Raw genomic sequence first — 24,458 nt, 5'->3', positions numbered from 1 at the left:
TTCTTTTTTAAATCTTTGTTATAAGAGATGGCTCAGAGGGAAGAAGAGGGAAACCTCTATTGAGACAGGAAAAGGATGCTTTTTGGTTTTAAATGAATGGAATGAAACTTTAAACTGTTTTCTGACCCAAGATGGAGTAGCCCTTCTTCTCTTTGACCATGGATGCTGAAGAAAAGAAAGTAAAAATTCCACTTTTAATGGGAGCCTCCTGGCCTCCCAAAATGCAGCCCTTGAATCGCTTATGACCTTGTTTTTCCCTCTGAATAACAGGAATAACAGGAGATGAGCTGCCTTTGCAATGCTCTTCACATACATGGTCTCACTAAAGCCTGACGGGGTGGGACCCTGGGTGGCACGTCGAAGCATAAACTTGAACAAACTCACCTTGATGGTTAAATGCTCGGGGAAGGGGTAAGATTAGCAAAGGCACCAAATCAGGGCACGATCGCTTATTTTGTCTGTTGTCTAGAGTCAAGTGAGTGATGGAGAAAATGTTCATGTCAATATAGCTTAAAAGTATGTCAGGAACAGACTTCTTATTGAGAAGCAGTTATTAACCATTGATCAGCACACACAGATAGGTTCTGTATCTATTGTCCACCTTTTTGTTCATGTGGAAATTGAGACTAAAAGATATAAAGTTGGGAGGATCAAATGAAATCACAATTATTATTGCTGAGCACAGTTTCTGGCACAGAGTAGGTGCTATATAAATGTTAGCTGATATCATCTTCATCCTTACTGCTCTTATTAAAGTGGATTATCTATAGTTGCATATCTACCAAGTGCCTGAAACAAGATTGAAATGACTCCAAGTAGACCCACTCCCTACAAATGACCTTCCACTAAAAATGATGCCATTAAACTAAAAAGGCAGATTCCGCAGGGCATTCACTTACTCAACAAGGATCTATAAGTGCCCACTGTGTTCTGGGGAAGTGCTGAGGTGAAGGCTTTACAGGAATATAGTCTCTTGAAATTCTGATCATCCTTTCATACAGCACACACACACACACACACACACACACACACACACACACACACACAGGAGATAGAAAGAGAGAGAGAGAGAGAGAGAGAGAGAGAGAGAGAGAGAGAGAGAGAGAGAGAGAGAGAGAGAGAGAAGAGAGAGATAGAGACAAAGAAAAAGAGAAACAGAGGGAGACAGAGAAAGAGACAGAGACAAAGACAGAGATAGAGAGTCAGAGAGAAAGAGAGACAGAAACAGAGGGAGACAGAGACAAAGAGATAGACAACACCTTCAGTCTATAAAAACATGGGACTTGTGAGTTTAGAGACTTACTGTGCCTTGGTTGTTACAGTAAACATGAGGAACTTCAGGGATCACTGTGGGAAGACAGTGTGATAAATGGGCTGAGGCCAGGATTTGGAATCAAATTCAAGTTCGGATGAATGTGAAGTTCAAATGAGATGATATGTGTAAAACTGGGTTTTCAAATCTTACGGTGCTATATAAATACCCCTTATTATTCCAATTCCCTGCAAGATCTTTGGTCTCGTCCAACAAGGACAGGGTAAGACTCAAGGACCTCCAAGACACCGTTCTTCCATGTTATTTCCTTTTTTGTCTCTCCTACCACGTAGCATAATGTGCTTCAATTTTTGGAGAGCAAAGGACTGGCGAATCCAGACCTATAAATTCCTTATCATAGAGGACTCTGGGTAAGGGTGAGGAAACCGATATATCAGTTGCTTACTAAATGTCTGTTGAGGGGATGATTTAATGAGGGAATGGATGAATCATGGACTGTCTGCTTCTCACTCCTCTGCAGCTTCGGATAAGCCCCTTTTCAATGATGTCCACTGAACGGATCCAGGCTCGCAAGCTCCCGGAAGAGAGACTGGACAAGAGGGACACACTCAGCAACCACTTGGGTAAATGTCATGGGGCTGATGTCAAGGGCCACCGTGGGAATAAGTAGACCCTTCTCCGGCAATAAATGCTGCCCATTGGCAGCTTTCAATAGAGGAGAAGTGAGACCCCGTGAAACCTGATAGACTGCGCCTTCTGGTGACAGAGCCATCGCCAGATGGACAGACAAAAAGTATTTGCTCCTGCTGGGCTCAGCATGTAAATATTAGCTGAAGCTCTAGAGGGAAATTAATTAGAGGCAAAAAAAGAAGAAGGAAGCATTGTTCTCCTCCCTGATCAGAAAAGAGTCACGGTCTCAGCATTTGTAAAGCAATAAACCGAATGTGGCATTATAGCCCGCTTCCAGTATTTACTTGTATGCATGCTCCCCATGTGCGGTTTCAATAAAATATTTCAAATATCTCTTTTTGCCTATCAAGACAGAATTTTAAGCAGTTTTTTTCAGCTTTATTGTCAATCTGTTTCCTTTCCAGAACTGACTTTTTGCATAACCTTTGTAATGAAAATACCAGAAGCATCTCTGCCTCTACCCATTTCTAAAAATGAGATGCTCCCACTTTTGATCGATGTGCCTTTTGCATATTCATAGTCCTTGTTTATGCTCCTCTTTGGTTATTACATGCCTCTGCCCCCTCCCCATTTGCCGTCAAGATAGTTTATGTTCAGAGATTTCTCCAAAATTGGAAACCACAAAAGGCGCAATTTAAGTAAAAGTCAAAATTGAAGCAAAATCCGAGCTCTGGGGAAAACATCATGGAGGTGAGATAGTCCATGGATGGGGGTCATAGGGGTCGGTGCTCTCCAGGAGGAGCCAATGATGGGGTTGTGGTCCTCGTTCATCTGAGACCACTGGCTGAGAGCTGCAGTCTTGAGCATTATTCACAAGACACACCGTTGACTTTTCTAATAATTACAGATTCACAAAAGCTGAAAGTGTGAGGGAGTGCAGGAGCCAGCTAGTGCAACCCAAATCCCAAGAGGAATTCCTACAAGGGCATTCCCGAATGCAAGGCCTCTGGAGATTGGGAGCCCGGAACATCCCCAGAAAACCCACTCTACTTGGGGATACTGCTGTAGTTAGGACTTTTTATTTCTGGTTCTGATATCAAGAATTTGTCTGGGTGTTTCCTTCTCCCTATCCTTCTTCCGTCTTATCTCTTTCTTTCTGTGTGTCTTTCTGTCTCTGTCTCCTCTTTTTCTCTCTTTTTCCCTATCTTTATGTTTCTCTTTCTGTCTGCCTCTGTCTGTCTCTCTCCCTCTCTGTCTATGTGTCTCTCTCTCCCTTTCTCTCTCTCTGTCTCTCTGTCTCTCTCCTCCTTTCTCTCTCTGTCTCTCTGTCTCTCTGTCTCTCTCTCTCTGTCTCCTCCTTTCTCTCTGTCTCTCTGTCTGTCTCTGTCTGTCTGTCTCTCTCTCTGTCTGTCTCTCTCCTCCTTTCTCTCTCTCTCTCTCTTTTTTCTCTCTTTCTCTCTCTCTCTCTCTCTTCCTCCCTCTCTGTCTCTATCTCTCTGTCTTTGTCTGTCTTTTTCTCTATCTCTTTGTCCTTTCACTGCATCCTCTACCCATGGCTCCCAATTATCTGAACTCAAACCAAACAATCTCTCCTTCATATATCCAATCTTCAAAGACTTGAAGCCAGTTCTAGAGTCTCTCCACAATCTTCTCCAGGCTAACTATACCCAGTTTCTTCAGTCAGTCCTCATAAGACCTGGTTGCCCTTCTTGGTTGTTCCCTAGCTTATCGATGCCCTTTGGAAGCTGCAGTAGCAGCACTGAACACAATCCTCCACATGAAGTCTGATTGGGGCTGAGTACTATGACAGGACCATATCTGAAAGCTTCTCTCCTCCTCCCCTCCTAAAGCAGCCATTTTTGGGGACTGCATCTCACTGCTGGCTCAGAATGATCTTTGTATTCCACTTAAGCCTTCAGATCTTTTCCCAAAATAATCGCTATCTCACCATGCTGCCTCCATCTTGGATCCACGGAGTTCGTTTTTTTGTTTGTTTGTTTGTTTGTTTTAATACCCAAGTATAAGGCTTTATATTTATCTCTAATTATTTTCCATTTCTGCCCAGAACTCTTGCCTAATGGTTCCCAAACCTTTTGATCTCAAGACCTTTTACACTCAAAAAATTATTGAAGACCTTGCCCAAAGAAAGGCTCTTTATAAGGGTAATAGCTAATTAAAATTAAAACATCTTAGTATTACTGTGAAAATCATATTGAAGTCATGGAGCCCTGTGCAAGTCTCAGTAGTCCCCAAACTAAGCTATGAGAACTGCTTTTCTAGCTTATGCTGATCTCTTTGTACCCTAACTCTATCATTTAGATCAGTGGGCCTCAAACTTTTTAAATAGGGGGCCTGTTTTCTGTCCCTCAGACTGTTGGAGGACCAGATGAGCTGCATAAACATCCTCAGTGGGTCCCAGCTGGCCCGTGGGCTGTAGTTTGAGAACCCCTGATTTAGATGATTAGATAAACCTTTCAGCTTTGGACCATTTGCAAATGGGATGAACAAGTTATCTACATTTTTGTTATCCAAGATAAAGATGCTAATAGCAGAGTCGATCACAGATCTTTGGGGTGCTCTACTAGAAACCTCCATTAATCTATGAACTCTTAGTGAGAAGCTTCTTTTTTTCTTTCTTTGTATCTGTAGCACTTGATCCTGGTGTATATTAAGTGCTTAATAAATAATTGTTGTCTTGATATTGATGTTGAAGCATTCATGACAACTTTTTGAGTATGTCCATCGGACCATTTCTTAATCCATGTCTCTTTATCATTTCCCCGAGAATAGCAAAAAAGTCTTTATCAAAGGTTTGGGAGAAATCTATGTAGTGGAAAAAAATAATTTTTTAGCCTGTCATGCCTTACTCTTGATTAAGCCCTCCATGCTGGATCTCCGTAATCTCTATTTCCCTTTCCACACATTTACCAATCATTTCTCTCTCTACTGACTCCTTGTCTGCCTACATATATATATTTTTTTTTCATATACATATATATGTATATAGATAGATAGATAGAGATACACACACACATATATATGTATATATATATTTGTGTATATATATATATATATATATATACATATATATATATATATATATATATATATATAAATCTTCAGATTTGGAATATCTTACAAGAAAGAAAAGAAAAACAAAAAGAAGAGAAAAGAAAGAAAGAAAGTCATCTATTGATTTCACCATCCTGTCAAGCTGTATCAGTCCTCCCTTTCATTACAAATCTTGACTTGAGGTCTCCATCTCCTCAAGCCCCCTCTTCAGTAACTTGCACTCTGACTTCCATCTCCCAAATTCTATCAGCTCTCTGGGGTGACCTTTTGACCACCAATCCCACCCTTCTCTCATCCATTATCCTTATGATATTTATTTGCATGACAATTTATATTCAGGATTCTGCCCATTGCTCTTGCCTGTCAAAATCTTTTTGGATCCTGATTAATGTGTCCTTCCCAATTAGGTGGAGTACAAAAAGGTTCCCATCTACTGTCCTTCCCAGCTTCGTGCCATCCGCAGACTTGACAGACATGATGTCTATGATCTCATCCAAGTCACTGATGAAAATGTTGAACAGCCCAAGGCTAAGGATGTATCCCTGGAGCATTTCTCTATAGATCTTTTCCCTCCATTCTTCCTCCTGGTCCCCGCTGGCCAGAGTTTACATCACTCCATTAATAACTACACTTTGGGTTAGGTCATTCAACCAATTCCAAAGCTGTCTAATTATATTGTTGTCCGGCCCACATTTCTCCATCTTGTCCACATCGGTATCATGAGAGACTTCATCATTTGCTTTTCTGAAAGCATTTGACAAATGCTCTTATCATTGCTCTCCCTAATCAATTTTATACATCTCTGCCAAGTCATTTTTCCTAATGCATTTGTCTGACTATCACCCTCTGTTGTTCAATAGTTTTCAATGGCTCCCTAATGCTTGGGAGATAAAATCCAAACTCCTTATTTCAGCATTCAAGGTTGTCCCCATTCTGTCTCTAGGCCATGCTACCCCTTATTTCCCAGTTCATCCTATTGTTCGCTTTATTTTATAGCCACACTGGCCTTCTCATTACTCCCCCAGTTTCACCTTGCTCTCCTTTTTGTCCATTTATTTGTTCTGGCTTATTTTATGTGCCTGGAATGCCCCTCCCCATCTCTGCCTGATGAAATCCTGCATATTCTGGCAGATCCAGTTCAGATTCAACCTTCTGTGTCGAGATAAATGCCATCAATCCTTCCTCAAATTTCCTTGAATTCTTTGCCTCAATTCTCTTTTCACTTCTATTATATATTGATTAAATATAGTTTTGTTTTGATTTTACAGAGGTGGTAGAGTGTAACAAATATAGAACCTTCTCAGAATCAGAAAAACCTTTGTTTAAATCTCACCTCTGAGAGTCAATCCATTAGCATTTATCAAGCACCTATTTTGTGTCAAGCACTGACTGTGTGATCTTGGGGAAATTATTTAAACTTTTGGTGGGCTACACAACTCCCAACTGCATTACGTGTCAGCAAAAATGAGTAGCCATGGTTTCCTCATCCTGGAGTTCATTCTACCACTGAAATCAGAGATCCCATTCCTGTCCCTATTTATTTTGCTCCTATCCCTTCTGTCATTAGATCCCAAAACAGGCCACAAAACCATTCATTGGGACTCATAAAACCACAATCTGCATCAGTGGAAGAAGTATTGCCCCTATTAACATCTCATTTATGAAATATCAAGATAAAAATACAACTCTACGCAAACTGTGGATGCTTGTCATTGTTAAGGTCCTGTTGAATTGGGCCAGGTTAAAAACGGGTGAGCATCCATTTGGGTCCAGTTGCTGGCACTAATTGGGGCCTAGTCCAGGGCTCCATTTGTGGTTAGGGAGGTTCCTTCCTTTTTGTGTTGTGTTGTCCCTGGGGACTCTACTGAGTAAAGTGAACCTTGTTTTAACTGTATTAAAATTAATTCAAATTTTAAAAACCTTGTTTTATTTTGTATTAACATACAATAAAATATATTTTTAAAGACAGACTCTGAACAGCTCCCTAATATCAACTATCTATGAATTGTGAACTAAAATGAATATGGAAATATGAATTATGGCTTGAGAACTACCTGAGATAGTCAGATTTGCCTTCAGGAAACTCTGTGAAAGTGAGCTCTCATCCCATTTGTACTAAAGGTAAACTAATGAGGAAACCTCACATATAATAGGACAAAAAATAGGCTATTTTATTAAGCACAGAGTGGATCTGGGATCAAACGCCCTAGGTTCAAATCCTCCCCTTGACACTCACTACTTATGCCCAGTACTTGGTACATAAGTGCCCAATAAATTCTTTGTTAAACTAATTCTGGGAAATTGAGCTAGTTATTTTAATTCTCTAGGCCTCAGTTTCCACATCTGTAAAGTATGAATTTTGACCTGGATAGCCTAAGAAACAGGATTCAGTGTTTATGAGTAATGAATTAGAAAGAAATTTATACTTTATGTATTTGCCTTATAGATTACATAAGGTGATTTTATGTATTAGGCCTTTTATGGGCTTTATTTCTTAAATGATTTAAATTCTTCACTTCACAAATGCAAAAAGAAAAAAAATATTTTCTAAATCCACAGTACAATAACAACAAAAAGGTGATTGTATATGAATACATGAATCTCTAATGCTTTTTAAAAGCCTATGACAAATTCACCTTGTTACTTTCAAAGCTGTCCTGCTCATCTGTGTTTCCTTCTGAGTAAATTTTTATAGCAAAGAAGATGCCAAATGAGAGCCCTGAGGGTTGCTTCAAGAGAAGGCAGGAATAACAACCAGATAAAGAGGCAGAAAGTGAACATAAATACTGGAAACCATTCTTTCATCATGCAGTTAATTACAGCTTCAATTGCATCTTCCAATCATAGATTTTTATACCCTTCCTTTTCCCTCCCCCCAAATCCCCCCAAAAGCAATCTAAAAGAGATTTTCTGTCCCACGTTGCCAGTTTTCACTTTGTGAACAGGGTTTTACAATATTCCAATTTTTCCTTCCTTTGTCAAATGCAGATGACATTTCGGAGCAGTTCATTATGAGTTGTGAAATTAAAAAGAAGCCCAGGAAGGGAAAAACCATTCAGGGAGCCCCAAACCCTGACTTGGAGCAAAAAAAGCCAAGGAGAAAAGACGCACCTGCAATACACATTCCTCCTTTTATGACAGGTGATTCAACACTGTGAAATGGAGCCTACGTGATGCTATGGAAAAACAGTCTTCGGTTTTCAGCTCTGACGGGTGTGGGCACTAAGTGGGTACTGGGAAAAAAAAGAAGGGAAGCATAGAAAAAGGCAGCTTTATTATGTCTTGGCTCAGACTTTAGGAGCCAGAGGTGCTTCTGGGACTGGGAGAGAGGGAAAAGGCTGGGGTGAAGCTCCAGTACTTGTGCAGCCGATCCCAGGATCCTGAATCTGGAACTGAAAGGGACTTTAAAGGTCAGTCCCCTGCCCCATCATTTTACAGATGAGGAAATGAAAGCTTAAGTGATTAACCCAGAAAGTAAGAGGCAAGATTAAAATCGAGTTTTTCTTGACTCAAATGCAGAATTTTATCCATGATGCCATTCTGCACAAAACAATGGAAACAGTGCCGATTCGAGGTCAGAGGGGTGACCCTGAATTAGTTATTTAACTTCCATTTCCTTATCCACAGTATGAAAGTGTTGGGCAAAATCAGAGAGAAAAGAAGAAGAGAGACACAGACAGAAAGAGAGAGAACAATGAGACAGAGAAAGAAAAGGAAGACAGAAAAAAGTGTTAGTCTTTTGTGTGTTTAAGGATCCCTTTTGCAATAATTTTCAAACTTTTCTCAAAATAATGTTTTAAGTTCAGAAATTAAATGGATAAGATTATAAAGGAAAGCAATTCTATTGAAATATTGAAATTAAAATCAATACTATTGAAATTAAAATTATATCAAAACCCCCCCAAGTTAAAAACCCCTGAGCTGAGTTTTTTTCTAGGTCTGTAGCTCTACATGTATGATTTGCTGAGTGTGTATGAACATGTGTGTGCGTGTATGTGTGTGAGTGTGTGTGTGAGTGTGTATGTGTGTGTGAGTGTGTGTGTGTGTGAGTGTGTGAGTGTATGTGAAGTAGCTGAGTGAGCTCATCAGGACCAGACTCTGAATGTGTCTGTGAGCTCATTTGTGGGAACAAATGTCAGTGTTTGATCTCTTCTCCTCTTCTGCCCCTGGACCATGCAGGTGTGCTTTCTGAGCACTTAACACAGAGATGCGACATCAACGAGAACCCACCCAAGAGTAAACTGAGTCCGGCACTTCATAACGGTGACCTGGAGCAGAAAAAGCCGAGGAGAAAGGACACGCCAGCTCTGCACATGTCCCCTTTCGCAGCAGGTAAAAGAGAGATCTAGAGGGTGAAAGGCACCAGCTGGTCAAGCGCCTCCCCACTTGAGGGCTCAGGCCTCTATCCGGCCTGCAGGGCAGAGGTCAGGGGTTGACCCCTGGAGCAGGTTCTCCACTTCTTGTTGATTTGTGATGGACAGAGTCTGGCTCTGATTCTGTGGGCCACAGCTGACTAGGATCTTCTCGTGTAGTAGGAAGGTTCCTCCTTATAAAGTTGCTTACAAAAATCCCCATTATATATCTTATATCTATACACACACACATACGTTTAGGAAAAGCTTGACAAGGAGCTCGCTTTTCTATAACCCGAGAGTGTTTACTTCCTGCATGTGTGCACACATATGTTCTCTCATTATTGTTATTTAGTCATGTCCAAGTCCCCATGACCCTCTCTGGGTTTTCTTGGCAGAGATACTGAAGTGGGCACCCTTCCTTCCCTAGCTCACTTTGCAGATGAGAAACTGAGGCAGCCAGGGGTCCCCACATCAGTTTTGTCTGAGGATGAATTTGAACTCAGCCCTTCTGACTCCAGGTTCCGCACTCCATCCTCCACGTGGCTACCTGCTCTGTACATCCTGTGACGGCCGCTGCTCACAGCAACAGCGAGCGTCTAAAAGCTGAGCTTCGCCAGGGACTTACACACGTTCTTGTTGCTTGACCTTTTTGTACATTATCTCACTACGTGGTACAATGATAACCAACCACCTGCAAAGGGCCCAGTAAACGGTACTCCCACGATTCTCAGATGGCTTCTCCATATCTGGGGTGTTTGTCTCTGAATTCATGGTTTAAAGCTACACAGGTTAGTGCCCCATCCACCAATAAACCTTTATTATCCAAGTGCTCTGCTCTGTGCTAGATACTGATGGGAAAGAGAAGGTGGGGTGTCAGACTCAGAGACATCTTCTTCTTACAGGTAAAGTAACTGAGGTCCACAGTCACACAGCTAGCAGCAGAGGCAGGGTCTGAAACCAAATTTTCCTGACTCCAAGTCTAGTCTTCTAGCCACCAAATGACTCTAGGGAAGTTAAATGACTTGCTCAGGGTCACACAACTATAAGGTGTTATAGTTTATATATATACACACACACATATATATATATTTATATATAAAGTTGTTCTTAGAACATAATTGCTATTACTGTATACAATGTTTTATTGTTTATATATATATATGTATATATATATAAATATCTCAAAGTTGTTCTTAGAACATAGTTGCTATTACTGTATACAATGTTTTCTTGTATATACATATATATATATATATCTCAAAATTGTTCTTAGAACATAATTGCTATTACTGTATACAATGTTTTCTTGTTTCTTCTCATCTCTCTCTTCATTATTTCATGCAAATCTTTCCATGTTTTTTCCTAGATTATTGAGCTCATTACTTCTTATATAACAATAGTATTCATCACAATTTTGTTCAATTATTGCCCAAGTGATGGACATCCCTGAAATCTCCAATTCTTCATCACTACAAAGAAAATTAAAACATATGGGTTATTTTTCTTTTTCTCTAATCATTTCTGAAAGAAGGCTATTCCTATATATCACAAACAAAATCTTGCAGGAAAAGATAATAAGAGAGAACCCATTTAAAATAGGAGCAGATAACATAAAATACCCGGTAATTCACCTACCAAAACAAACCCAATAACTACATAAACAAAATTTTAAAACCCAAACATTTTTATAAAAATAAAATCAGATTTGGAGATATATTCATTGTTCATGGGTAGACAGGGACAATAACATAAAATTTTACTAAACTAATTTATATTTTCAATTTCATCCAATTAAATTATCAAAAATTATCTTATTGAGTTAGAAAAAATAATAAAAAATTCATTTGGAAGGGTAAAAAGTCAAGAATATCAAAGAAACTAACAGAAAAAATGTAATTCTAGGAGGTTTATCAGTACCAGATCTTAAACTATCTTACTAGGGAGTAATTTTCGAAACTATCTGATACTGGCTAAGAAACAGAAAGGTAGATCAGTGGAACAGAGCAGACATACAATTCAGAGCACCAAATAAATATAACCTTGTGCCTTTTCTCCAACTTAAAAATCTTAGCAAGTTACCTGGAGCACTGACAGAGCCATATTAGTCTTCCTCTCCTGCAAAGAAAGCTAAAAATAAATATTTGTGGGATGAACAAAGACATAAATAAATGTCCAAAATGATAAGAAATGACACATTAGATCTGACTAAAGACAATAGTATCTCCCATTTCCATGGCAGTTTAAGATTTTCAAAATCCTTTTCTTCCTTCATCTCTAATCTTTACCCCTCCTGTACACATAAATATTCCCCTTTCACTGATGAGAGAATGGAGACTCAAAGGATTGGCAGTCAAAGGCAGCCAGGTGGTTCCATGGTGAACAGAGCACTCTCAAGTGGAATCAAGAAGACTTGAGTTCAAATCCAGCCTCAGACATTTACAAGCTACGGAAGCCTGGGCATATATATTTATTTAATCTCTTTTTGCCTCAATTTCTTCATCTATCAAATGAGGATGAGAAATGCTAGCATTTCTCTCCCAGGATTGTTGTGAGCTTCAAGTGAGATAATAATTATGAAGTATTTACGGGATTTTACACAGAGTAGGGACTATATAAATATTAGTTATTATTATTGTAGAACTATGGGCCTCCCTCATTCCCCAGTCAGTACTATGCTCTTACATCACACCATGCTGTCTGAGGTACCTCAGCTTCTACTTGAAATTACCCTTTTTTGCTTCTCCCTGGTTTTGCTTAAGGATGAATTGCATTCCATGTTACTGATAAAAAACTCCGGAAGAACGGTGGGGAGGGTAGATGTACTGACACCATAGGATTGCCTCCTCCCAGCAGTGCTCCCCCAAAATGAAAACACGCGCTGTTCCTGTTCTCTCTCCTCAGAAAAATGATAGTAAGTTGAAGCAGAAGACCAAATGGCCTTTCTCCCTCCTTCCTCCAGGCCCCAGAACATACTGCTCTGGGACTAGCTTAGCCCTCCCTGCACTCATATGATTTCTTTATCACATTGTTTACACAGTTAAAGCTTCTCTTGACTTCTATAAGGTGACGTAAAAGCCCCAGTAGGGGGGAAAATTAAGCTAATTCTACACACTATGTATTATTTATAACACACATTATATAATCAATAGCCAATGGCTCCACACAGCTGGCCATTTTTCTGGGGGGGGTTTCTCTATCTCAATAGAATACAAAGCAACAACTATCTAGTAAGTGCCCACGAGGTGTTTAATATTGGGCGCTCAGAGCTCAAGATGCAGAAACCAGAACTAAGCAGTCCATCCTTTGAAGAACTCAGGTTTTACCTGGAAAAAAAATGCAATTTAAGTAAATGTAGATGGAACATCTATGTATTGGGGGGGGGGGGCAGGAAAGGTTAATGTACAGACTGATGAAGTTCAAGGTGAAGGAAAAGAGAGACTGCTCTGGCAAAAGTCAGGAGGTGGAAATTTGGCTGTCATTTTGTTCAGGAGCAGCTAGCAGGTTAGTTTGTGAAGGGAAAAGATGTGAAGGGAAGGAATATGAAATGGGAAAAAAAATTATAACTCTGTTTGGGATCTAGAGGACTCAATCTCCCCTCTCTAAATCCCAATGTTATACTAAATTGTGTCTCTGCGTTCTCTTTAAGCAAAACAAATAGAATTCTAAGAAACAACTTTTTCCCCAAAGGATCATATCCCCAAAGTGGGAACCCCATTCCAACTACCCTGGATTCTGATTGGCCAGCTTTGGCTTTCTATAACCCATAGTTCCTATGCGGCATCTTCTTCCTGTCTCCTTGGGAACAGGGTATGTTTTGTTTGCTTCTATTTGTACCCCAGCCATTAAGCATAATGATGGATACAGAGTAATTGCATTAAAAATGCTATTTCTATCTATATATTCATTTATTTATCTATCTAATTATCTATATCATCCAGCTATCTGTTTATCTGGCTGTCTGTTACAAGGTGATAGATTTATATCTAAAGCAACTTCAAGATCATTTGATCCAATCCTTAAATTTATAGATAAGTTAAAATTGTAGTCCATCAGCATTTTTAAAGCATCCACTATGTGCCAGGCACTGTGCTTAGTAAGTTCTGGGAATACAAAGAGCTCTCAAGGAGCTCACAGTCTAATGGGGGAGTCAGCATGTCAACAAGTGTACAAATAAGGGCAGGAGAAATTGGGTGTTGTCACAGAGGGTCAACCCCTTTCCAAAGATTGAGATTTTGCTGCCCATTATTTATTTTTTCTCTTTCTCTCATTATAAAAATCTGTCAATTCATAGAATTTCATAGTGTCCATTTCCTTCTACGCCAACATTCCCACACATTTTTGTATGTATATTGCCCCGGTGACTTGATCAGATAAGATTATAAAGCATAGAAACTAGCTCTAAACTATAGTCATATACATAAATATATATATTAAACTATTTATGTATATATAATACATATATCTACACATATATGGAAAGAGAAAGAGAGAAAGAGAGAGAGAAAGAGAGAGCATAGGACAGGTGAATGGATAAATGAATAGAAAGAGAAAGAAAGACAGAGAGAGACAGACAGACAGACAGAGAGCTACTTTATATTTATGTATATAAGATATGAAGGAGACTAATGATTTCACACTGGGAACTCCCACTGTGGAAATACCACCCGTCAATACAGAACTCAGGCTATTTACAGCTTAATTCAGGTGTTTTTAACCTGAAGTACAAACATTTGTGTTTTTTTTTCTTTCTTTTTAATATTTTGAAAACTGTTTCCCTATACATCATTGTTTTCCTTTAATTTTAGGTACTTTATAATATTCATTTAAAATATTATTTTAAGAAGACCATAGTCTTTCATGGACTTCCATAGTCTATATCCCACGGATTGCCTCAGGGGTCAGACATACAAAAGGTTAAGAACCCAGACTTAGAAGTGCCTCGATAATATAGTAGACAGTGTGCTGGATTTGGGAGTCAGGAAAAGCTGAGGGTAGGATTCTGAACGAGCCTCTTGGCCTTTCTGTGATTCAATTCCTCAGCTTTAAAATGAATGGTGAACTGGTACAGCTCTTTGGGTAGAAGTACTGATAACCCTAAGACTACCTGGCCTTGGGAATGTTGTAGTTAAAAATGATATATTGCTTCCCTCAGGCTAACCGGCCCCAATTTACTCTCTCTGACCAGATGCTGAAGCCACAAATATAGCTGGCTGTCAGATAACAGCCTATCGGTCAGTGATAACTGAGTTTCTGACACTAATGAGCCACCATAATGAGGTTCTTAAAGTTCACACAGGTGCAGAACAAAATTGAATGCCCACCAGTGGACCTAGTGATGTTTCAGGACCAGAAGGTCCGCCATGAGTTCCGCCCAGAGGACTATGGGTCCTGCCCTTTTGCTCCAAGTCAGAACCAGACCACTCTTCAACATCACTTCTAAGCCTTAAAATTAGTATATCACTAACTTGAAGCTCCTGGTCTCTCTAACTTTTTCCTCTAAATTTACCTTCCTGCTTCTGATTCTTTGCTAACTTTTGCATAAATGAATCCTTGTCCCTAAACTTGGAGACACATTGAGCTTGCAAATTTCTTTCACCATACCTGAGACACCTATCTGGGTGTCTCTGACATTTTGGGGGTACCTTAGGCCTCAAACTTAGGATTTGGGACAGTTTTATAAAGAAAAAGTTTAGAAAGACTTGAGAGCTTGATTCCAGGAGCTGTGGTAAAGCAGAATGTTTATTTTCTGACCAAGAGGTGATGGACTCCATGTTTTTTGGATACGGCAGATTGGGGGATTTCTCTTGTTTGACCAGAGATATTTGCTGCAAGGATATTTTTTCTTTCCTTTTTTTCCCCCAGTGGGAATGGAAAGAGGAAAGAATGGAGAGAAATTGAATTTTTTATTTGAAAAAAAAATTTTAATGAAAATGTTGGTTTTTATGATTCTCAGGTCCCTTCCAGCTCTGAAGGTATCTAGTAGACAAGCCCTGAGCCATACAGGGATTAAGGGACTGGTGCAGGGCCACGTGCTTAGGAAGCACCAGAGCTAGAGTAGGAGGCTAAGGCTTAATACATGCAAGCCTGAGATGCCAACCACTGGATTTCCTTAGTTCTCCATTTACACACATAAAACAAAATCCCTTGCTCCAGCACATTTGTATGCACGGGCAGACCCAATTCTATTTATTTATCCATACACATTGTTCTATGATCCTTGTTTTTATTAGCATATTAACTGAAGTATTGTATTTTTGAAGAGCCTCTGAGTAGCTGAAGATTTGGCAGGAGTGGAGTTGCCAGCGATAATGATCAGAAAATGGCCTGAGGCAGATGTTCAAAGAGTTAGACAGGGGTTCTAATAAGGGTGCAAAGGAGAACTCATAAGCAAAAACACTCTAGAGATGGCCCCTCCTCATTAGCCCTCAACAGCCTGAAAACAGGGCCTTGGTTCCCTTCACCCATAAATCTCCCGCTAAGTACCCTTATCCTCCAGGGCCAAGGACCTTCCTCCCAGCATCCTCTTCTGCCCCCCTTCCCCTCCCCACCATACCCTCCCCCAGTCACAGATTGTCTGCAGATCCCGGGCCAAGCCAAGGTCTGTCCCCAAAGGCCTCCAGCTGTCACCGCTCCCCATCCTGATGAATAAGACATATGGTGCCCGCTCTTAGAGAGCAGGAGCACTTCATACAATCTAGCCTGCTGAGGGTCCTTGGATTATTCTTGCTGGGCCAGAAGGAAGTGATCCAAGATGAAAGTCCTCCCTGAGCTCTAGGAGGGTAAGAGCGAAATCAGAAATCTCCGCCGGAAAGCTTAGAATTTCCTTCATCCCTCTCACTTGGAAAGCTAGAACTTCTTTAACATATGTTTTAAGTCAGTGTTTTGTTGAGCCTTTAAAAATAGCCTTTATCACTTCCTTAAGATTCCTCCTCCCATGATAGAATTTTCTTTTATAACAAAGACACATAGTAAGGATATAAATCTAACACCTTGGCCCTATGTGGGTCTTATTAGAAGCAGCTTATAGAGTGGACACGGTGCTGAAGCTGGAGCCAGGAAGATCTGGGTTTCAATTCTGCTTCAGACATTTACTACCTGTCCGACCCCGAACAGATCACATCACAGCTCTGTGCCTCAGTTTCTTCATCTATCAAATGGGGGTGACCATGGCACTTGCCTTCTAGGGCTCTGGTCAGGATCACATATAAATTTATGATCACATGAAAAAGCAAAATTGTTTTATCATCATAATTCTATACTTATCTTTTTATTACTTTGTTTTTTTGTTTGTTTGTTTTTACCAAGACTAACATCTGAATGCAAGGCTGATCATTTATCATAGTTCTAATGTCTTTGGTGTTATTTCCCTTTATATTATTGTGCTCACTATAGAACTTGCTCCCTTAGTTCTCCTTATTATGCTCTGTGTCAGTTTGTACAGTTCTCCCTATATTTCCCCCGATTCTTCATGCTTGTTTGGTTTTTTGTCCCTACAGCAAAATGATGTTGTCATTCAATTGTTTCAGCCATGTCAGGCTCTTCCTAACCCAATTTGGGGTTTTTTTTTGGAAACAGTGAAGGAAGGAAACATTTCCTTCTTTAGCTTATTTTATAAGTGAAGAAACTAAGGCAAGCAGATTGAGACACAGCTAGTAAGTTTCTGAGGCTGTATTTGAACTCAGGTCTTTGTGATTCCAGGCCCAGCATTCTGTCTCCTCTGCCACCCAGCTGCCCAATAACATTCCAATATTGCCATATACCACTATTTGGACAGCTTTCTTTCTATAGATGGATGGATGGATGGATGGATGGATGGATGGATGGATGGATAGATGGATAGAAACCAACTTTGTTTGATGTGTGCAGATATAGGTGATTTAATATTTTGTGCATATTGGACTTCTTTGACTTCCTTTGGGTATATATTTATCATATTATCAAAGAGCATATCAGGGCATATTCCTATGTGAATTGCTTGGTTCCTCCCCCCCCCAATGGTTGAACCAATTCACAGCTCCAACGCTGTTGCCTCTGTCTTCCCACAATCCCATCAGTATTTATACTATTTTTATGGTTTTCCATCTTTACTAATCAGATGATTGAAAATTGAAATATATATAAATATACATATATGAATTTATATGCATATATAGTTGTCTTGTTACTAGCAATTTGTAGCTTCTTTCATACCTTAAGAAGTTGCATTTTCTTTTTTATCTTTTTTTTCCCTGAGGCAATTGGGGTTAAGTGACTTCCCCAGGGTCACACAGCTAGGAAGTGTTAAGTGTCTGAGACCAGATTTGAACTCGGGTCCTCCTGACTTCAGGGCTGGTGCTCTATCCACTCTGCCACCTAGTTGCCCTTGTATTTTCTTTTGTGAAAAGTACCTAGTCACAGCCTTTGACTACACATTTATTGGGTCTTGATTACCTTAAATTGTCTTCTGTAAGTAGGTTACCATATCAGCATAGACAATTTGCACTTGCCATAAATACAGCTGAAGTCTAGAGTCTACAAGACTTTTCCCTCACAGTCACCCCAGGAGATCAGTAGTACAAATACTACATTTTAGGAAATTGTAACTCAGGGTGGTATGACTTGCCCAAGATCACATGACTAATACTAAAACCAGTCTTCCATCTCATGTGCAGTGTATTCTCTCTACAATGTCATGAGGAATTATTCTGGGTTTCCATTAAACAACAGGATGAAATAAAATGGGTTGTCCTTTAACTCTACTAACTACTCAGAAGACTATGGGCTGTTTTCCATCATGTAGGGAGGAACTCTGGGACACTTAGAAAGGAGGCAAGATTGGGAGTCAAGGAAACTCAAGTTGGGCCATTTCTGCTACAATGGACAAGTCTCTTAAGCTCTTTGATTACCTTCCATTTTCTTATCTACAAAGGGGAAGACCTCTGAAAGACTTTTCCCTCTAAATTTATGGTGAAAAAAGAAATTTTGGCTTACTGTAAGGAAATCTTTTAAGGGTGAGAGCAATCGACGGGTGGAATGAGCGGCCTCAGAAGGGAATAGGTTGACTTCCTCCCCTTTGGAATGGCTTGGGTGATGGCCAACCAGGAAGGCTAGAAGAAGGGGGGTTAGTGTCTCTTCCCATGCTGAGACCGATTCTGTGACGGCTCAATATGAGTGGCAACGACAATAATCACCGGCAAGGCGCCCAGTGCAAGAGAGAAGGATTGGAAAAGCTTATAAAATCATAGAGTTATAGAATTCTCTAGGAGCTGAAAGGGATCTTTGGAGTTTTTTTGTTCATCCCCTTCGTTTTTTAGATCATCAAAACCAAAGCCCAATTAATCATGTTAAACACTCTACCTGAAGGTTGTCCAGGTGATAGGAAGCAGAAGCGAGATCAGATTCAGGTGTGACTGTCTCAGGTGCAAATTCAGCACCGTTCTCCAGTACTGTGCCTTCCTCGGCCCAGGGTCAGACACACTTGCATACAATAGGGATCCATGACAAAGTCCCAGATATTGGGGAGCAAGTTTTCAGCTTCACCTCCATACACACACCCCAGGAAAGCCTGGATTTTGGGGGTAATTCAGGTGTCAGCCTTCAGAAATCTAGGACCTCTCCTCTATGATGTATCAGCTGGAATTGTGCAAATGATGAGCTCAACTAAGAGGAGAGTCCAGAAAATAGGAGAAACGTGAGGTAAGCTTTATAAGAAGCAGCTAATGGCTAATTATTAGAGCTCTGGACCAAGAATCAGTTTAAATCCTGCCTCAGCCATTCACTAGTTTGCTCTAGGCAATCATTCTCAGCCTCAGTTTTCTCATCTATAAAATGGGAACTATGACTATAATAGCACCCACCTCTCCAGGTTGTTGGGAGGATAATAATGTTTATAAAAGCATTTTAGAAATCATAAAGCACTATATAAATGTAAGTTATTATCATCATCTTCATCATTGTCATTCTCAACTCTGGTTTCCACAGAAAGTCTGAACCACTTTTCAGCTGGCACCGATGGGAACTACCTCCCACAGTGTTCCAAAAGTGAATTATGTGAAAGCTTTCTCTTCAACTAGGCTTTTGAAACTGTTTTTCTTCTCCAACAAATATGAGCTAATTGGTGAAGATCCCACACAAACCAAGCAGGGATGGAATCAAATGACTCGTCATTAAGGCGGCCAGGCAGGTTCATTAATTTGCTTCCACTTTGAATGGGATCCAGTCCTGAAGGAAGGTCTCTGGGGGGGGGGGTTACAACTTCTTTGTTCAGTTGTAGATCTCAGGGAGATGCTCCAAGTGTTAAAAGACCTTGAATCATAAAAGAGAGAAGGGGAAAAGGCAGCAGTGCAGGTGGAGGAGAAGGAGGGATTTGGCAGCCTGTGATGCAGAGGGGATGGAAGGGTGAGCCTTGATCCTTGCTCATTTTCCCTTCCCCTGAGCTCAGATGCATTTTTCTCATTTACTAGAAATGTTTTAGCACAATAAAAGCTAGAATCATAGAATTAGTACTCGGAGGCCGGTTAAAGATGATCTACACCAAGCCAACTGTTGATTCGGGATGAAGATACTGCGGGTCAGAGAGGACAGATGACTTTCCCAGGAACTTAGATTGACCAAGCCAAGGACCTAGGTCTCCTGACTCCAGAAGGCTGGGTTTTCTCAATGGCAAGTTCAGTTTGGCTCAAGCCCTTTGAGAGTCAAAGGCACCGAAGTGGTTCCCCTGATTTATGGAACCATTCATTCAATTGATAACAACTTAGCTCTCAGTTCTTTCTCGAGATCATGTATTGGGTCAGGGAATACACTGGTATATCTTTGTACCCACACAGGCAATAAATAGCCCTGCGCAATCTCTGGTTAGAATCACCCCATCTTTTCAAAAAGCAAGTGATCCTGAAGGTTTTAAAAGAATGCAGATGTTAAAAATCAAAGAGAAGAGAGAAATGGTAACCGTGCTCCTTAGTTTCCCTCATCCTCACCCTTTTATAGGCAGATGACTAAATGTATCAGATTCATCTCTGCAAGCTGGCTGGAAGAGAAAGGACCAAAGAAACTTGTTTAGATGAAGGCAGCAAGATAGTCTAGCGAATGCATTTTTGGACTTGGAACTCGGAAGATCCAGGTTCAGATCCTGCCTTATATTTGGCAGTGGCCCTCTACTCCAGATTGTTGTGTAGATAAAATGAGATATTTATAAATTATTTTTCAAATCCCAAAGCACGATGTGCTAGCTAATATTAATGCTAGACAATCAGTTCCCAGAGTGACATCTGAAAGGGACCTTAGAACTAATTTTAGTACAAATTCTCATTTTACAGATGAGGAAATTGAGGTCCAAATAAAGTTTAAGTGACTTAAAAGGAGAAAAACACTTGATCTTTTTCATTACCAAGATTCACACTCAGAAGTTCCAGCTCCAAATCCAGAGTTCTTTCCATTGCCCTAAGTTATCCCATTAGTAAGAGGACAGACCTAGACTGATTTCATTTTTACATGTTATTTCATGTAACATCTCAGAAATTTTCTAATTTACTCAAAAAAGATCCCTAATCCCAGATTTGTGTTTTGTGTTGTTTTGTTTTATAGGTGTTAGGCTTCTCCAAGAAGAAAGACATAAAGTGATTATGGAAGATGAAGAAAAGGATGGAGAAAAGCTTCCTTTCTAGAGTATTTTTCCCTCTAAAACTTCTCGTGAATTGGCTAGAATGGTTTTCAATAGAGACCCAGTGTACAAACATGTCTTTCTAAGCCTGTTTTCCCATCGTCAACCTTCTAGAGCTACTCTTCTTTGATCACACATATACACATATGATGGAAAGTAATTCTGACACACACATATGTATGTTTATACATATATATCAGATCAAAAATAATTCTGATTTTTTTATCTTACTCCTCATTAGTATTTTCTTACTATTGTGTAGATCAATGATAAGTATCACTTTTAATCCCCTTCCTGATTTCCAATCCCCCTCAACTCAACCTTCACTTACTATTAATTACCCTATTAATCAGTGTGACTTCTGATAGTGTCATTGACAGTTTAGGGCCAGGTTGCTGCTGGAGCATAGAACATTCGACCAACCTGCCATCAGCCAAATATACAAAAATATACAAAATAACAAGACGGATGTGATGGACCCACAGAGCTTGCTAAGACATGCTTGTGAGAGGTTGGATTCATGTTTTAACAATGGGGTGAGTCCACATATCTCATCCAGAGCATCCATGGGAACTTTGGGATGATCAGAAAACATCACTTGACTCTAGAACACAACCCTACAGACACAGAACTTTGTTCTCACTGTCCTTACTACCAGGAATGCTCTTTTTCCTCACCCCAGCTTCTTCGTATCCTTAGTTTTAACTAGAGTTACTTTCTGACTACTCTCTACACATCTTGTACATACATTACAATGTAAGCTCTTGGAGGGCAGGGACTATATTTCCCCTTTGTGTCTATAGGGCTTGTCACAATGTCTGGCACATAATAGGTGCTTTAATAAATGATTTTTAAATGACACAATATTCGATGAACTTCATAAAGCAACTAACTTTATAATAATTACATTCACATCAAGAGGAGACTCTTGATCCGTCAAAGGCACAAAGAGGTTCCCGTGATTTATGACACCATTAATTCAATCAATATCAGTTGAGCTCTTACTCCTTTCCAGAGATTATGTACTACATTTGGGGATACACTAGCACATCCTTGTCCTCATCCAGGGAATGGCTCTGTGAGAGCTGAGGGATAAGGAGGAAAGTAAGAAATATCTTTAACGAGAAGAAAAGAAATCTACAAAAAGAACTCATAAAGCAAGTTTTAGTGTGAAAAAATTAATGAGAGAGAAACAGAGTGCTCTGAAAGTTTAGGGAAGGAAGAAATATCTACACATTCCCCTGCGCCTTGTAAACCAAAGGGAATTTGCTTCTGCCCATTGGTTATCCATTTCTGGATAATGAAAATGAATGAATAAACATTTATTAGGCACTTACAATGTGCCATATACCATTCAGGATAATGGGACAGATGGAATTAAGGGTAAGGCATTTTTATATAAATATGGGTTATCGTTATTATCATCATTAAGGATTAGTGGGACCTTCTCAGATAATTTCCGCCTTCATTTTAGAGGCAGCATTTCCTGAAAAGAACACCCACAGACATCAAAGAAAACTCTACCTACTAGTTCACCCCAAAAGAAGCCATTTCCCTAATGAAAGGGGCCCCGACTCTAATTGGCCAACTGCAGCAGGAAACTGCTCACCAAATTTGGGTTTCCATGAGGACAAGAGCCAGGAAATTTGTGAGACTTTGCTGTACTTCAAAAATGCCAGGGAACGTTCTAGCCCTCCTTTGAATCCCAGCCCCCTTTCAAAGCCATTGGCAGAGATCACAGCAGCAGACTTCTGATGCCTAATTATCACTTAGGCAGACTGGAGTTATTGTGGGATAATTTGGAAGGAGCGTCATAAAGGACTCAAGCAGAGTTTTCTTTCAAATGCAATTTCTTTTAGCTGCCTGTGTTGTTGCTGATGTGATCTGAAACCGGGATAGATTGGGAGAGCATGTGGTTTGGAAAATGGAATGCAATTATTTCTGTTAACTTAAAGTTGCCCTTTTGTAATTAATATTCTAGATTCTAGGCTACCTTTGGACCTACGATGTGCTCGGACCCCTTACAAGTCATGAATGTGCAAATAGAATTCAGAAAACTCCATGATACGTATATTATCAAAGACACAGTTAATATATAAATCTAAACTAGCCCTGTTCCATTACTGATCATGTGAGAGAGCTTTTGATCTAACTCGAAAGTATCCAGCGATACAGGACTCCAGATGAACCAATTCTATTTACCAAATGAGTCCATCCAACAAAATCTGACTCCTTGAAGGACAGTGTAGATTATAAATTCAGTATTATTCTTAAATCTAGTATTAAATGAATGTTTTAAGAATATTTTTTTTCAAAAGACCAACAATTAGCATGCTCTTCTGGCTATGTGCAAGAAGAATGGGCGATTATTCCTATATTCCATAGATATAGCCTTGGAGGAGGGAAAATACAAAATGTAAATCGTGTTTTGTAAAACACTCTCTTAAGAAAGGCTTTGCAAATTCGACTCTTACCATAAGCTTATCGACTTCATAATTCTGTTCTTTATTTGCTGAAGGAGCACTCTGAGAGCCCCTATCTTTCATGCTGAGCCCTCAGAAAAGCTGCTCCCCACTCCCAGGTTAAAAAAAAAATACTCCATAGTTTAATAGTAAAAATCTTATCTCGTGTTTATTTTTTCTAGTCAATAAACACAAATCAGTTCAAAGTAAAGACATTTGATGAAATAGCATAGTAAGAAAAAAAGTAGCAGTATTAACATAACCCTCCCAGTCACAAATTGGATCATTTTCTCCCACAAATTCATCAGTTATGGTTAATATACATAGGAATTATGGGTTCCATGTTCATGGGGAATATATATGGTCAGGTTACACATGTAAAGAGGCAACTTGTATCTGTGTTACTGCAAAGCCACTCAGAGTATCTAGTAAGGTCATTTCATTTGTATTGATTCCATTTAATTTTCCACTGATCCTGCTCAGCACTGGACATTTTAAGACTTTTCCATGCTTATATTATCTATCAGTACCTAATGAACTTTAGCTCTATTCCTCAGGGGAATGCTCCCTCTTTCCCTATAAGAGAAAACATTTGTTCTTTTGATAAGTATCCAGACAGAAAATTTCAGGGTTTTGTTTTTGTTTTTGTTTTAAAAGAAGAGCCTTAATACTTCTAGTCAGCATTTTCACTAACAAAAAATTCAGCCCAGCAAGAAGAGATAGAAAAGAACTTGGTATTTAAAATGTCTGTAGACATTATAAAATACTTGGGATTCTACCTGTCAAGACAAACCTAGAAATTATATGAACACAATTATAAAATACTTCTCATACAAATAAAGACAGATCTAAACAACTGAAAATGTTAATTGCATACAGAGAGGCTGAACCATTATAATAAAAATGACAATTTTATATAAATTAATTAATTTATTTAATGCTATAACAATCAAACTACTAAAAATTATTTTACAAAACTAGAAATATAATAGTAAAATTAATCTGGGAGAACAAAATAGCAATTAAAT

General features: G+C 39.5%; 1 protein-coding gene across 1 annotated transcript in view; it reads left to right on the top strand.

The window, feature by feature from the left end:
• The window catches only part of PPP1R17 (protein phosphatase 1 regulatory subunit 17), a 28,472-nt gene extending 6,163 nt beyond the window's left edge, over positions 1-22,309 (top strand). The window contains exons 2-5 of the mRNA XM_074289193.1: positions 1,794-1,896; positions 7,964-8,116; positions 9,155-9,307; positions 20,893-22,309. Of these exons, the coding sequence (XP_074145294.1) occupies positions 1,815-1,896; positions 7,964-8,116; positions 9,155-9,307; positions 20,893-20,972 (468 nt within the window). The 5' untranslated portion in view covers positions 1,794-1,814 and the 3' untranslated portion in view covers positions 20,973-22,309. The remainder of the gene's footprint in view (positions 1-1,793; positions 1,897-7,963; positions 8,117-9,154; positions 9,308-20,892) is intronic.
• The last annotated feature ends 2,149 nt before the right edge of the window (positions 22,310-24,458 follow it).

This window comes from Sminthopsis crassicaudata, chromosome 1 (genome assembly GCF_048593235.1).
Source record: "Sminthopsis crassicaudata isolate SCR6 chromosome 1, ASM4859323v1, whole genome shotgun sequence".
Lineage (NCBI taxonomy): Eukaryota > Metazoa > Chordata > Mammalia > Dasyuromorphia > Dasyuridae > Sminthopsis > Sminthopsis crassicaudata.
The sequence above is the reverse complement of the archived record's forward strand: the minus strand, read 5'-3'. Positions and strand labels throughout refer to the sequence as shown.